We start from the raw sequence: 12324 nt of genomic DNA on the forward strand, positions 1-12324 counted from the left end.
ATTTTTGAAAGTTAGAATGGAAGATATCTCATTTATTATAAGTTTTTGTATCGTCTCAGCGTTATTTGTAATGTCAAATTTGTATTGATCAAAAAATGTGGATATATCGTATATTGTTTTAGTTGCTAGAATTGCCACTCTTTTATTTATGATGTCTAATAAATCAATTTGTAATGTTTTTCCACAGTTGCTTGTTAAATTCCTATATTTGATGCAATATTGCAGTCCTCTTATCAACAGTATCATTAAAGACACTGTGGGATATCTTTCACCAGACAATTTTATGGTAATTTTTTCAAGTGGCTTTAAAAGTTGCCAACAAACACTTTCTGCCAGAATAGTCCATTCATCAACAGATAAAAATAGTGGGATATTAAAATGGCTACTATAATGGGGTTTGTGGATCAAGAATAGTAGCGATAATATTTGGAGATTATTAGGAACATTTTACTGCTTTCATATATAGTGGTGGCTTTTTCGTTTGGTTTTAACTATATTGGCTGTTTGATCTAAACGATTTTGGTTTTTTAAGTCTTAATGTTTATTTATATGGTTCTTGGAGTTGTTAATTGTTCAAATATGTAAATTTATTTAAATATGGTGTTTTTATAAAAGCAGAAAGCCATATAAAATTATTTTTATTATTTCATTTTATTCAATAATTTTTTAAATAAAATGTGCTGTTTCAAAAAAAAATCAATGTTTGACTCTCTCTTTATATATAGTTTCAACATTAAATCAATTATTTATAATATTTGTGTATTTTTATTTATAAAAAATAATGATAATGTGTAATATTATGTTTTTATAAAAACAGAATAGTTGGACATATATTAATTATATTTTTATTATTTCGTTTTATTCAATATTTTTGTATTAATAAAATGTGTTATTTCCAAAATTTTAATATTTTTATTTACCTCCTGAACTTATGTACCTGCTTAATATATTCGACATTAAATCTAATAATCACAGTAAAAATAAGTAAATAAACCAGGGATTATTCTGTTTTAAAATTAAATGGAGTCAATATGGGCATGCGCCAAGTTCTGAGATGTTGCGGGATAATGTATCCTGGCGAAAATAAATGGTTATGTAATTAATAGTTTTTCTATCAGAAGAACTTATTTTTTAGAAGACGAACATTTAAATAAATAAATAAATTTCAGTTATTTTCAAACATAGAGTACATTTATGTTATTATTATATTATCAGTTTATTACTCTATCTTCAAGGTTACAGCTAGGATGGTAGCTGGTGTGTGTCATAGAAAAAGTGTGTATTAAAGTAACTTTAAAATATTCCCGATTAGTGACAAACATTTTTCTATTATTCTATAATTTTTCTATGGTGACAAATAAAAGTATATATATATATATATATATATATATATATATATATATATATATATATATATATATATATATATATATAGAGAGAGAGAGAGAGAGAGAGAGAGAGTTATAGTTGATGGAACTGGGGTATATTGATAACTGGTAGTTATGCCATAGATTAGTTATACGTTGTGTCCAGTTTTTTAAATTTTACTATATTATCTATTGTATCATATTTTTTACATTATTATATATTATTAAAAAACATGAATTCATATATTAATAAAACATGTTATAAATACTTGGGAGCATTATTTCATTCCTTTTTGTAGATCCAAGGAACACTAAAATATAAAATTAATTTTACATATTCAAAACGAAATTGATGTCATAGAGTAATATATATATATACTCTATGATTGGTGTTTTTAACACATTAGGACCCAAATATAAAAATATCTAGACAAAGTTTTTCTTTCCTTTTCTCTCTCAAAATTAGTCTGAGAAAGAAGATGTATATCTCCGTCTGATTTATAATACGGTTGAAAAAAGGGTGAAAACTTTCGTAAACAAACTTTGGAAATATTAAAATACGATAAAATATATACGAGGTCATTATTCATTTTAAAGTAGCACTAACATATAAGATTTTAAGTTTATACAGGCGCCTGTTAATTTAAAACCACTGATTTTCAAAAATAATGTAAGTAATCAATAAAATGAATTACAACTAGTATGAGGGGGACCGCGTATTTCTACATCTATTATCGTCATGATACTAATGGTAATGCATTCCATATTTTTATTAATTCGACTGCTTTTTTAACTCTGATGGTTCGTTTGGTAACTATCGACTGTTGTCACTCGATAGTTTGCAACCATTGTTCGAATCTTTTCCAACTATCGACCGTTTCTATTCGATAGTCGCCAATATCTGTGGTCGCCAATGCTAGGTTTAACGATATTGTTTATGTTTGTATTTATACATGGTTGTTTTATTACTTTTTGAAATAAACTTATTACATCTACGATGAAATCCTTTTTCTTACAATCTTTGATGTTAACATTGTTAATTACTGTTATCTGTATTGAATTAGATCCCTTAGGATATGTATTATATTGCCCATGCATGGGTAAGCTTTCATATAACGTTTTAACATTATCCCTTACATAATTAAAAAAACGTAATTTTAGGTAGGTTTGGAAATCAAGCAGACCATTTCTTAGGTTCTATAGCATTTGCGAAAAAGTTAAACAGAACTCTGGCTTTACCAGCATGGATTGAATATAGATATGGAGAAAGGAAATCAATTCAAGTAACCTTTGACACATATTTTAAAGTGGGACCTTTACAAAAATTCCATAAAGTTATCACCATGGAAGAATTTATGAAAGAAATAGCTCCATATGAATGGCCAGTTGATAAAAGAATATCTTTTTGTTATATGGCTAGAGGTATAAAAAGTTTCATTTATAAATAAAAGTTAAATGATGAAAGTGATATATTAACTGTCTTAATTTTATTAGGGAATAATAATAACTGTAATGCAAAAGAAGGAAATCCTTTTGGACCATTTTGGGATTCCTATGGTGTGGATTTCGTGGGTTCAGAATTTTATGGCCCACTTCATTATGATATAAGTAAAGACATAGATTTAAAAATGTGGACTAACAAGTATCCTCCAGGGAAATGGCCTGTTCTTGCTTTTAGTGGTAAGTTAGTTAAAAATTCCAGACCTATTATAATTATAAAAATTTAATTAACCATATAGTAGATTTTTCTAGATTTATTTAGAATCTTACTTGTAGGAAGTCCAGCTAGTTTTCCTGTATCATTGGAGAACCGAGGTTTACACAAATATTTAATATGGTCTGATGATGTAATGAAGAAAGCTAATGATTTCATCAGAGCAAAAATGCCCAAGGGTGCCTTTATTGGAATACATCTCAGGAATGGTATAGATTGGGTACGTGCATGTCAGCATATACCTGAAAGCCCAAATCTGTTTTCTGCACCTCAGTGCCTTGGTTATAGAAATGAAAAAGGTTTGGCAACGATGGATATGTGCTTACCCTCTAAAGAAATAATATTGCGTCAACTAAAGAGGGTGATTAAGGCGATTAACAATAGTCCTCAAAATGAAAATAATCATAAGACCATTAGGAGTATATTTGTAGCATCAGATAACAATCATATGATTGAAGAGTTACAGGCAGCTTTAAAGAGAATGAAAATTTTAGTTACCAAACTAGATTATTCAAGCCCTCATGTGGATTTGGCTATACTGGGACAAGCTAATCATTTCATAGGAAACTGCATATCTTCTTTTACTGCATTTGTTAAGAGGGAAAGAGATGTCAAGGGATTTTCTTCATCTTTTTGGGCATTTCCAGGAGAGAAGTCAGCTATCAAAAAGGTTCAAACTCATGAAGAATTATAATGACATGTTTATAATTATTCATATATTAGAATAGTTAATTTATTTTATATATCTAATAATTTCATCGTTTAATAGCATAAGATAATATGTGATAATTAATGTTTAAGTAAAATTCAGATCCAGTACATTCAGAGAATCATATATAGGATTTGTATAATCATTATATTGAAATATTTTAACATATTGCATAAAATTTTTTTAATAAATAATGATTTAGATATAAATATAACATTCATTTACAATTAATTCAAACATTGTATAATCTTAATTAATTCTTAAATTCTACATATAATTTCGATGTTATTTTTTAAGCTTATATTCTCATATCATAAATATGTGATAAGACACCAATGCATAGTTATATATATTTCATTCCTTTTTTTAGTAGTAGTATTTTTATTTCAATATTTAAATTTATGTATTATGTAATATACCAAACCAAATAAAGTTAGCGTTTACATTATTGCACAGTTTTTATTTATGTTGATCCTAATAAATATATATGTTTTAAAAGATATTCTTCAGTTAATTTAGATTTTTATGATCATTAAATTCTCTAATTTATATTTTATTTTTCAATTATACATAAATTCAAGATAGATTTACATATTCGTTTGTTAACATTAGGCATGAAACGCCATATGAGGTAATATAAAATAATGAGATCCTTAATTTTTCCCAAAGCTCTTTTTTAAGACCCACAGTCAATTTTTAAATTTGCCAAAACCGGAATAAATGGCAATCAGATGTCGATAAACTAATTACCAAATCAATAAATAATATAGTTGGTCTAATATTGTCGTGATGAAAGACAACGCTTTCCCTATTTCTCCTTCAATCGCATTAGTTGTTGACAGCAAAATCAACCGTTTGTGAAGCTTGTTTGTTGCAAAGTTTGTGCTCCCCCTGTTTAATATTTAATACACAAGAATCTAAAGGAAATAGATATTATTTATTGTATTTTAAAATCTCTTTTTTACCCGCTAGGGTTTATTTCAACTAAACCATAGAGATCAAATGTCTTCACACTAAAATATTTTTCTTACAGGTGCCTATAATGGAGATTTAAATTGACCAATTAAATTACTTGAATGACCCATTATGGCTCCCTCTGGATGTTGGGCAAAGCAAAACTTTGCGCCATAGTCACCTATCGAGTTACATCTCTATTACCCTAGGAGATAAAATGCCAAGATCTAATTTTGTCCATTTTATAGTACCCCCTCTTTAAATTCCACTTTGTTTTCTTTTTAATAGAAGCGGCATTACTCGCTGCCTCATGGGAAAATATATATGGGTAAGATCGCGCAGCCATTTCCGTAAAAATAATTTGAGACGGCTTGGTTGGCGCAGTGGTCATGGTGACAAACTGCTGGAGCATGAAAGTATTTTATGTTTGTGATCGTAATTATAAATGTCTTTATAGGCAACATTGGAAAATCCGACAAGAAATAACCATCCCAGTCACGCCAGTAACCAGGCTTGGTAAATTCGGATGTGTTTTGGCATGGTCTTTAAGTTGGTCACTGGCCAGTTGGTAGGCTCAATGCCGAGGCTCGAAGCCCACGTTAAACTGCAGATTTAGCCTAAATTTTTTTTTAACTCTTTGTGATTCTACAATCTGCCCTATAGGCAATAAGTATTTCTTATGTCTATATTATATATACATGGCATGTAGATAATCACTTCATTAAGCGATCTCCTGTATAAAATATTACAGCAATACCTTGTTATTTAATGATAACTTGGATTTGCGCCCTATGATACCAATACCAATGATATGCCCGATGATACGACCAATGCATTTGATATAATTTAAGTCCAAGTTGTTTTCGTTTAGAGAGTATGTGCTTCTTCCAGGTTAGGCGTCGATCTAAGTGCATACTAAGATATTTAACATGCTCTGCTTGGGGGAGTTGACGACGATTGATATTTACTGGTGGACATTGGCTTTAATGTGCCATTGGCTTTAATGTGCCATGTCTTCAATCATAATTGCATTTGCTCCAGGTGGGTTTGTAGGTTTATTGATGCTATGACTGGATCTTCATGGGATGCTAAGATTGCTATGTCGTCTGCGTATCTTACACAGTAGTTATTTTTGTGGTGGGCAGCTGGGCCGTATACAGAAGATGCAGTACTGGACCCAGTACACTACCTTGCGGAACTCCTGAATATATGGGATTTAATTCGGTACGTTCTGTGTCTATCAATGTCTATCAATATGATATCATATCAATATGATATAATGTCTATCAATGAGATACGATTTTAGTAATGTATATACAATATAATAATAATTAATAGTTTTATACCCTTTTCTGATAGTTCTTTTTAAATTTTACCAGTAATTAAGTCATAACCAGGAGCTTTTTAAATATTAATCTCTCTCATTATTGTTTGTTTAACTTTTTGACCGTTAATTTCTCGTGCGGTAAGTCCATTTGAAATCGCGAATCTAGAAAGCTAATAATTTTATTTTCGTGATCTTTATGTAGCTGAGACTGGAATGGTTTAAAAACATTTTTTAAGTCTTTTGAGAATATGTCGGCCTTCTCTTTATTGCTTCTAGCCCAATTATTTTGGTTTGTTTTAATAGGTGGGTTATGCTTCTGGGGTCTCTTAAGCTTTTTTGTTGCTATCCACAACCAATAGTTTGTAGCCTCAGTTGGTGTCAAATTCTCTAGGTATTCTTGAATGCCATGGTTTTGTTCATTTTGGATTAGTTCTTTCAGCTCTTTTATTGCCCTATTAAATTTTCTTGTATACTCTTCTGTCCTTTGCTGTTGTCAATTCGGTCGTAAACATTCTTTTCGTTTTTAGATAGCTCAGACAGGTAAGGCTTAAATATATTTTTTAAACGATTTGAGAAAATGTCAGCCTTCTCTTTATTTCTTCTAGTCTAGTTATAGTCATTCTTAATAGGTTATACTGTTATACTACTTTTGATTTATATGTTTTTTGAGCTTTTTGTTACTTTCCATAATAAATAATCTGGACCCTTAGTTGGTGTCAGATTTTCAAAATATCCTTGAATTCCTTGCTTTTGTTCATTTTGAATCAACCCTTTCAGCTCTTTTATTACTTTATTAATTTTTTTTTGCTTTCTGCAGTTCATACTTACCAATTTTTTCATAGCTTCCTTTCTTCTGTTGCTTTTTTCCTGGATTGCAAATGATATAAATATGTTTTTTATAGACGTTTCGCTGTTAGGAGTAGTACCATGCTGCTTCCTGTATATTTTTTGTAATGTTTATTGCTGTTGTTTCTATATTCATTTCCGTTTGTGATGGTAAATTTAAGGAGATGATTCTGTCTATCTTTTCTCTAAATAGTGTCCAGTTAGTTATATTAGATAGTTATACACGGAGAAAAAGTGGAGAAAGTGGATACTGAGCGATTCTGTCAGAGGTTCATATGTATCAATTTTTTTTCTAACACAAAGGTCTATAGTATTGGGTTTTTTGTTTCTTTGTGATGGCCAATATGTTGGTTCATCAGTAGATATATGTTATATGTTGATATAAGTTATCGGTCTTCATTGCCTTGACCGCTTCCCTACCTATTGATTATATTGATCCCCACATTGAATGTTTAGTATTATTATTAAGCTATTCCAAGCGTATCAAAGAATTGTTCTGATTTGTTATTATGTTTAAGTGGGCATTACATCGAAGACATTGCTATTGGTCTATGGATTTCTTCTATGGTTATACTGATTGCTTGTAATTAATTTTGCTAATTTTTTTTCTTCAATCCTTTATGTCTTCAGGAAGTATTACGTTTTGACTACGATTACGTATTTATTTCACTTTAGGTTCACTGTAGTTCACATTTACGATACCTTTCTGAATCGCCACAACGTGTGGAAAAAATAGGTCGTCACCGTACGAAATTTGGAACTATATACTTTGCATTTAATAAATAAGTGAAGAAAAGTAGTTTTGCTTTTCCCATTCAAGAATAATAACGACCAATCCCTGTTATATCAGTACATAACAATACATTTGCGACCTTAAAGCTATGTATCAGAAATTTAAATTTGTTTTTCCTCTACCTTTTATATAGTGAAATTACGCGCTAAAATTTATTTCATCAATAAATAGATAATACAAGAGAGCTATGTGTTTTATTGTAAATGATGCAACGAGTGAGATGTCTAAAAATAAACGTGCTCGATATAGGGATTTTTATTTGTTTTGTAACAGATAAAAACCCTCTCAGTGTCGCTTTGTATCGCCGTTTAAGTTTTATAAGTAACTTAAAAGTTTCATGGTTTCACATAAAACTCCAAATATGTCTATAATGAAGTGATACAACGCAATATCCCCCCAGAACCCATAACGAGTGTAACTCAAAATGTTTATGTTAAGTATTTTAAAAGAGTGTTGTGCACCTCAATGTGCTAGCTAATCAGCTAAATGTGGTATGTGATAAAGAAGTGCGTAGACTAAAACATTTAATACCATCCGATCTGGTTATAGGACATATATAGACCTTTAGAATAATATTTAGAATAAGACTAACTAATCAAAATAATATTTTATACAGTTTTCCATGCTAATGGACAATACAGAAAATAAAATATTGAAAACACCGTCAACAAATTCAAGAATGAACTATTTCTAAATAATTTTGACCATGACCTAGAACCATGGCATCTTTCCTTATTCAGAGAATCACTGTAGTATTTAGATTATTCGCATTTTTTATTACGTACATGTTATTGTAAAAAAGAACATTTGTCCTTATTATCTGTTACGCATTTTAATTATTCGAATTAAATATATTTTTAACATTACTTGTGCAGAAGGTACATATTTAAATATTAACATTAGTAAGGATTTATTTTTATATAAAAATTAAGAAATTCGTTTGGAAAATTAGTTAAATTTAGAGTAATAATTTTATTACTCCTTTTTCAACCAGTGTTTATCTGGTCCACAGCTTAACGTAGGCTACAGACCACAATCCTCGGCATTAAGCCTACAAACTGGCCAGTGACTGAATCCTATAATGACCATCCCAGAAGGAAATCGGTCTTACCTAGCTGGGTAGCTGGTATCTTAATAATATATGTTAATGGTTATGTTAAATATGTTTTATGTCGAGCCTATTTAAAAGATTCTATTAATAATATGTAGAAAAAGAAAAAGAATAACTAGTAGAGAACGTTGTAGTTTGTCTTGAGCGACTGTTCAAAATATATAAAGTAGCAGCAATGTAAATAAAGTTTCATGCATTAAATGGTGGAATTAAGTTATAGAGCACTCAAGGATCAATGAAGCAGCAGAAAACTTGAAACACTGAGTCCAACAGAGTTTCGGTAGGATATAAAGCCATTGAAACCAATGGAGAAGATTTCAATTATGCACGCGTGTGCAGAAGACAAATTATTAGAATTTTGATATAAATATCCATTCAACAGTTCTGAAAGATAAAGCAGATTGACGTTCGAATCGCATGTTCAAATAGAAAAATAAATAAAAATCTCAATATCAAAAAAACTCTTTGAATACACCTTGAATCCTCTGTTGAATTATCCAAACAAAATATCAACAATTAAATCGATTAATCGAAATCGCTATGCTGCATATAAGAAATGCACCAATATCTTGGAATATAAGATTCAAGTGATGAGTGAAGAGAAGAATGAAGTGCTTGTACACAAAAGGAAATATTTATTTCTTAATATTCATTAATGATGCTATAATAAAAGGAAACGAAAGGCAAACAGCTGACTTAATATCAAGTTTATATAGAGAACTTAAAATTTCACTTATTTGAATTTGGATTTAAAGTTTCATCAAAAATACACCATTCAACGACAGCTCGAAGAATTCACCTGATGGATTTGAACCTATGGTTTTGAACCCCCGACTCTCACAGTAGTAGGAGGATAGTCTAATTAGTTACTGCGGCTGTCAAGCTGGTACTTACTTACTTTTATGAGTTAAACTATAGTTTACTACTATGAGACTAAACTAAACATTAAATCACACTCTCCGTAGATAAACGTTCTATGACGATCCTATTTTAACTCTATGATATCCAATTATTTATCAACACGCACTTCTTCAGTATTTCGCCTTTGTGTGGAAGTCAAGCTATGCAGCATCAATCTGCAGAAGTAATAATCAGAAGACGCTATGCCTGGAGAGTTTGACACTGAACTTCCCATTCGAGCTATAACAGAATATCCTACACAACTTCGTTTTCACAAAAGACGATGACTAGCCAATGCTGATCTTTTGATAATATAGGTTATAAAATATTTTTTATTTTTGAGGTTAGTTCGGTTCCAACCATCCTAGGGTAAAGACGTATGTTCAATACGCTCCAAGCTTTAGAAAGATACCTTTCTTAAAAAAAACCCAGTATTTTATTACGGTTATTTAATTGAGTGTTAAAAATGCATAACAGATGCGGCTATCCGTCTTTCAGTGGACCTAAAGTGTAGTGAATACGTGAAACCAGACAAAAAGACTGCCTTTCATTTTTATTAGTCTTTTAAATTATTTTCCCTAATTTTAAAACAGTCCTTTTGAAATTCATTTATAATATTTTTGGACAAAAACTAGTGCAAAAAATAATACTTCAGTGAAAAATGAAGTGCGTGAAATAAACAATATATTTATTTTATTTTTTTATCTTTGGAGGTAAATAAAATAAAATATTAACAATCTAAAAATGGCAAACCATAGTGATTCAACCAAATCACCTGCACACTATGATATAAGACTAGAACAACCAGCAATAACGTAAACCCCACAAACAGAATGGACTACAGTCATTAACAAAAAACGATTGGAAACAAACAAGGATCAGTGACTATTGGTTGCAGAAACCAATAAAGACAAAAAACAGCTTTAGCAACCTGTCGGAAGAAATTGAAGAGAATATACAACCAAGCCCTGAAAAAGTTGTTCCCAAACCACCACCAATAACAGTCTATAAGGAGTAATAAAACATGACCTATTGAAAACCATTACTACGAACTACACAATTAAAACAGTGAGCTATGAAACAATTAAAATCCAATTGTTCGAAGCGGATCACTTTAAAGTTCTTGTAAAAGAATTAGATGAAAGAAACACCCAATACCATACATTCAGGCCAAAATCCGAGAGAACATTTAAATTCGTGTTAAAAGGATTACTTCACGGGACGGACTTTAACACTATCAAGGTAGCCCTAGCTGAAAAAGGCCACGAAGTCGTAAATGCTCACAATATACGACATCGCACGACAAAAAAACCTCTGCCTATGTTCTATATTGATTTAAAACCTAATGGAAATAATAAAGCGGTGAATGAAATCACCAAATTGGAAAATAATATCATTAAATGCGAACCACCACATATAATACAATTATACCACAATGCACGAGGTGTAAAGCGCACGGGCACACAAAAACTTACTGTCGCAAATAATATATTTGCGTAAAATGTGCAGGAGCACATCAAACAGGAGATTATACTCGTAAAGTTCGCGATGAAAAAGTGAAATCTGCTAACTGTAACGGAAACCATTCAGCGAATTACAAGGGTTGCGCAGTTCACAAGCAACTACAGCAGAAATTCTACCCTGCCTTAAGATAAAAAAGGCATCAACAGCAACAAAAACAATCCATACCTACCAGTCTACCCACCAGACAAAGTCAACCAGACATATGCGCAAATGGTTGAAAATGGTTCAAAACAAAAGCGAGAAATCACATCACAACCGTCGTCAGCAAACTTGCCTAATGCCTGAAACCATTAGCTACAAAATCGCCGTCTGGAATGCCAATGGGCTCCAACAACACGCCAGGGAACTAAAAATCTTCGTAACTGAACAAGATATTGACGTTATGATGGTTTCCGAAACACATTTTACGGACAAACAATATTTGAAAATTCCCAAATACAAACTTTATCATACAAGTCACCCTGATGATAAAGCACATGGAGGTACAGCCATAATCATTCGAGATGATATCAAACATTTCGAAAAAGAAAAATTCGGTAAAGACTACCTGCAAGCCACCAGTATACCATAGAGGAAGTCCATGGACCATTAACAATGTCTGCTATTTACTGCCCACCCAAACTTAACAACAAGGCAGAATACTTTCAAGAATTCTTTAGTACGCTAGGTAATAGATTTATATCCGGAGGAGATTACAATGCAAAACATTTAATGTGGGGTTCAAGAATAATAACCTCAAAAGGTAGAGAACTGCTAAAAGCAATAAAGACAGATAATTTACAATATATTTCTACTGGTGAACCTACATATTGGCCTTCAGACAGAAATAAAAAACCAGATACTATAGATTTCTGTATTACAAAAAATATTGATATAAAAAAGTGTCATGCAGAATCATGTTTCGACCTACCTTCTGATTATTGACCAAAAATAAACCTCCTTCTCTGTGCAATAATAGAACTAACTGGCCCTTATTTAGAGAAAACTTAAACCGAAACATCTCTCTAAACTTACCGCTAAAAACTGAAATGGATATAGAAATAGCAGCAATAAACCTTACAAAAAATATACAGGAGGCT

General features: G+C 31.0%; 1 protein-coding gene across 1 annotated transcript; it reads left to right on the forward strand.

The window, feature by feature from the left end:
* The first annotated feature begins 2251 nt into the window (after positions 1-2251).
* On the forward strand, positions 2252-4245 carry O-fut1 (O-fucosyltransferase 1). Its single transcript, XM_076413853.1, has 4 exons — positions 2252-2467; positions 2529-2789; positions 2862-3047; positions 3144-4245. The coding sequence occupies exons 1-4, from the start codon at positions 2365-2367 to the stop codon at positions 3773-3775; spliced, it is 1182 nt and encodes a 393-aa protein (XP_076269968.1). The 5' UTR covers positions 2252-2364; the 3' UTR covers positions 3776-4245.
* The last annotated feature ends 8079 nt before the right edge of the window (positions 4246-12324 follow it).

Source organism: Rhynchophorus ferrugineus, unplaced genomic scaffold (assembly GCF_030347505.1).
Source record: "Rhynchophorus ferrugineus isolate W39M unplaced genomic scaffold, kcgeb_rfMv2 rfM9, whole genome shotgun sequence".
Lineage (NCBI taxonomy): Eukaryota > Metazoa > Arthropoda > Insecta > Coleoptera > Curculionidae > Rhynchophorus > Rhynchophorus ferrugineus.

Coding starts and splice junctions, on each gene's coding strand:
- O-fut1 (XM_076413853.1), top strand. CDS start 2,365: ATGAAATCCTTTTTCTTACAATCTTTGATGTTAACATTGTTAATTACT. Junction 2,468..2,528: donor ATTATATTGCCCATGCATGG/GTAAGCTTTCAT, acceptor ACGTAATTTTAG/GTAGGTTTGGAAATCAAGCA. Junction 2,790..2,861: donor TTTTTGTTATATGGCTAGAG/GTATAAAAAGTT, acceptor TAATTTTATTAG/GGAATAATAATAACTGTAAT.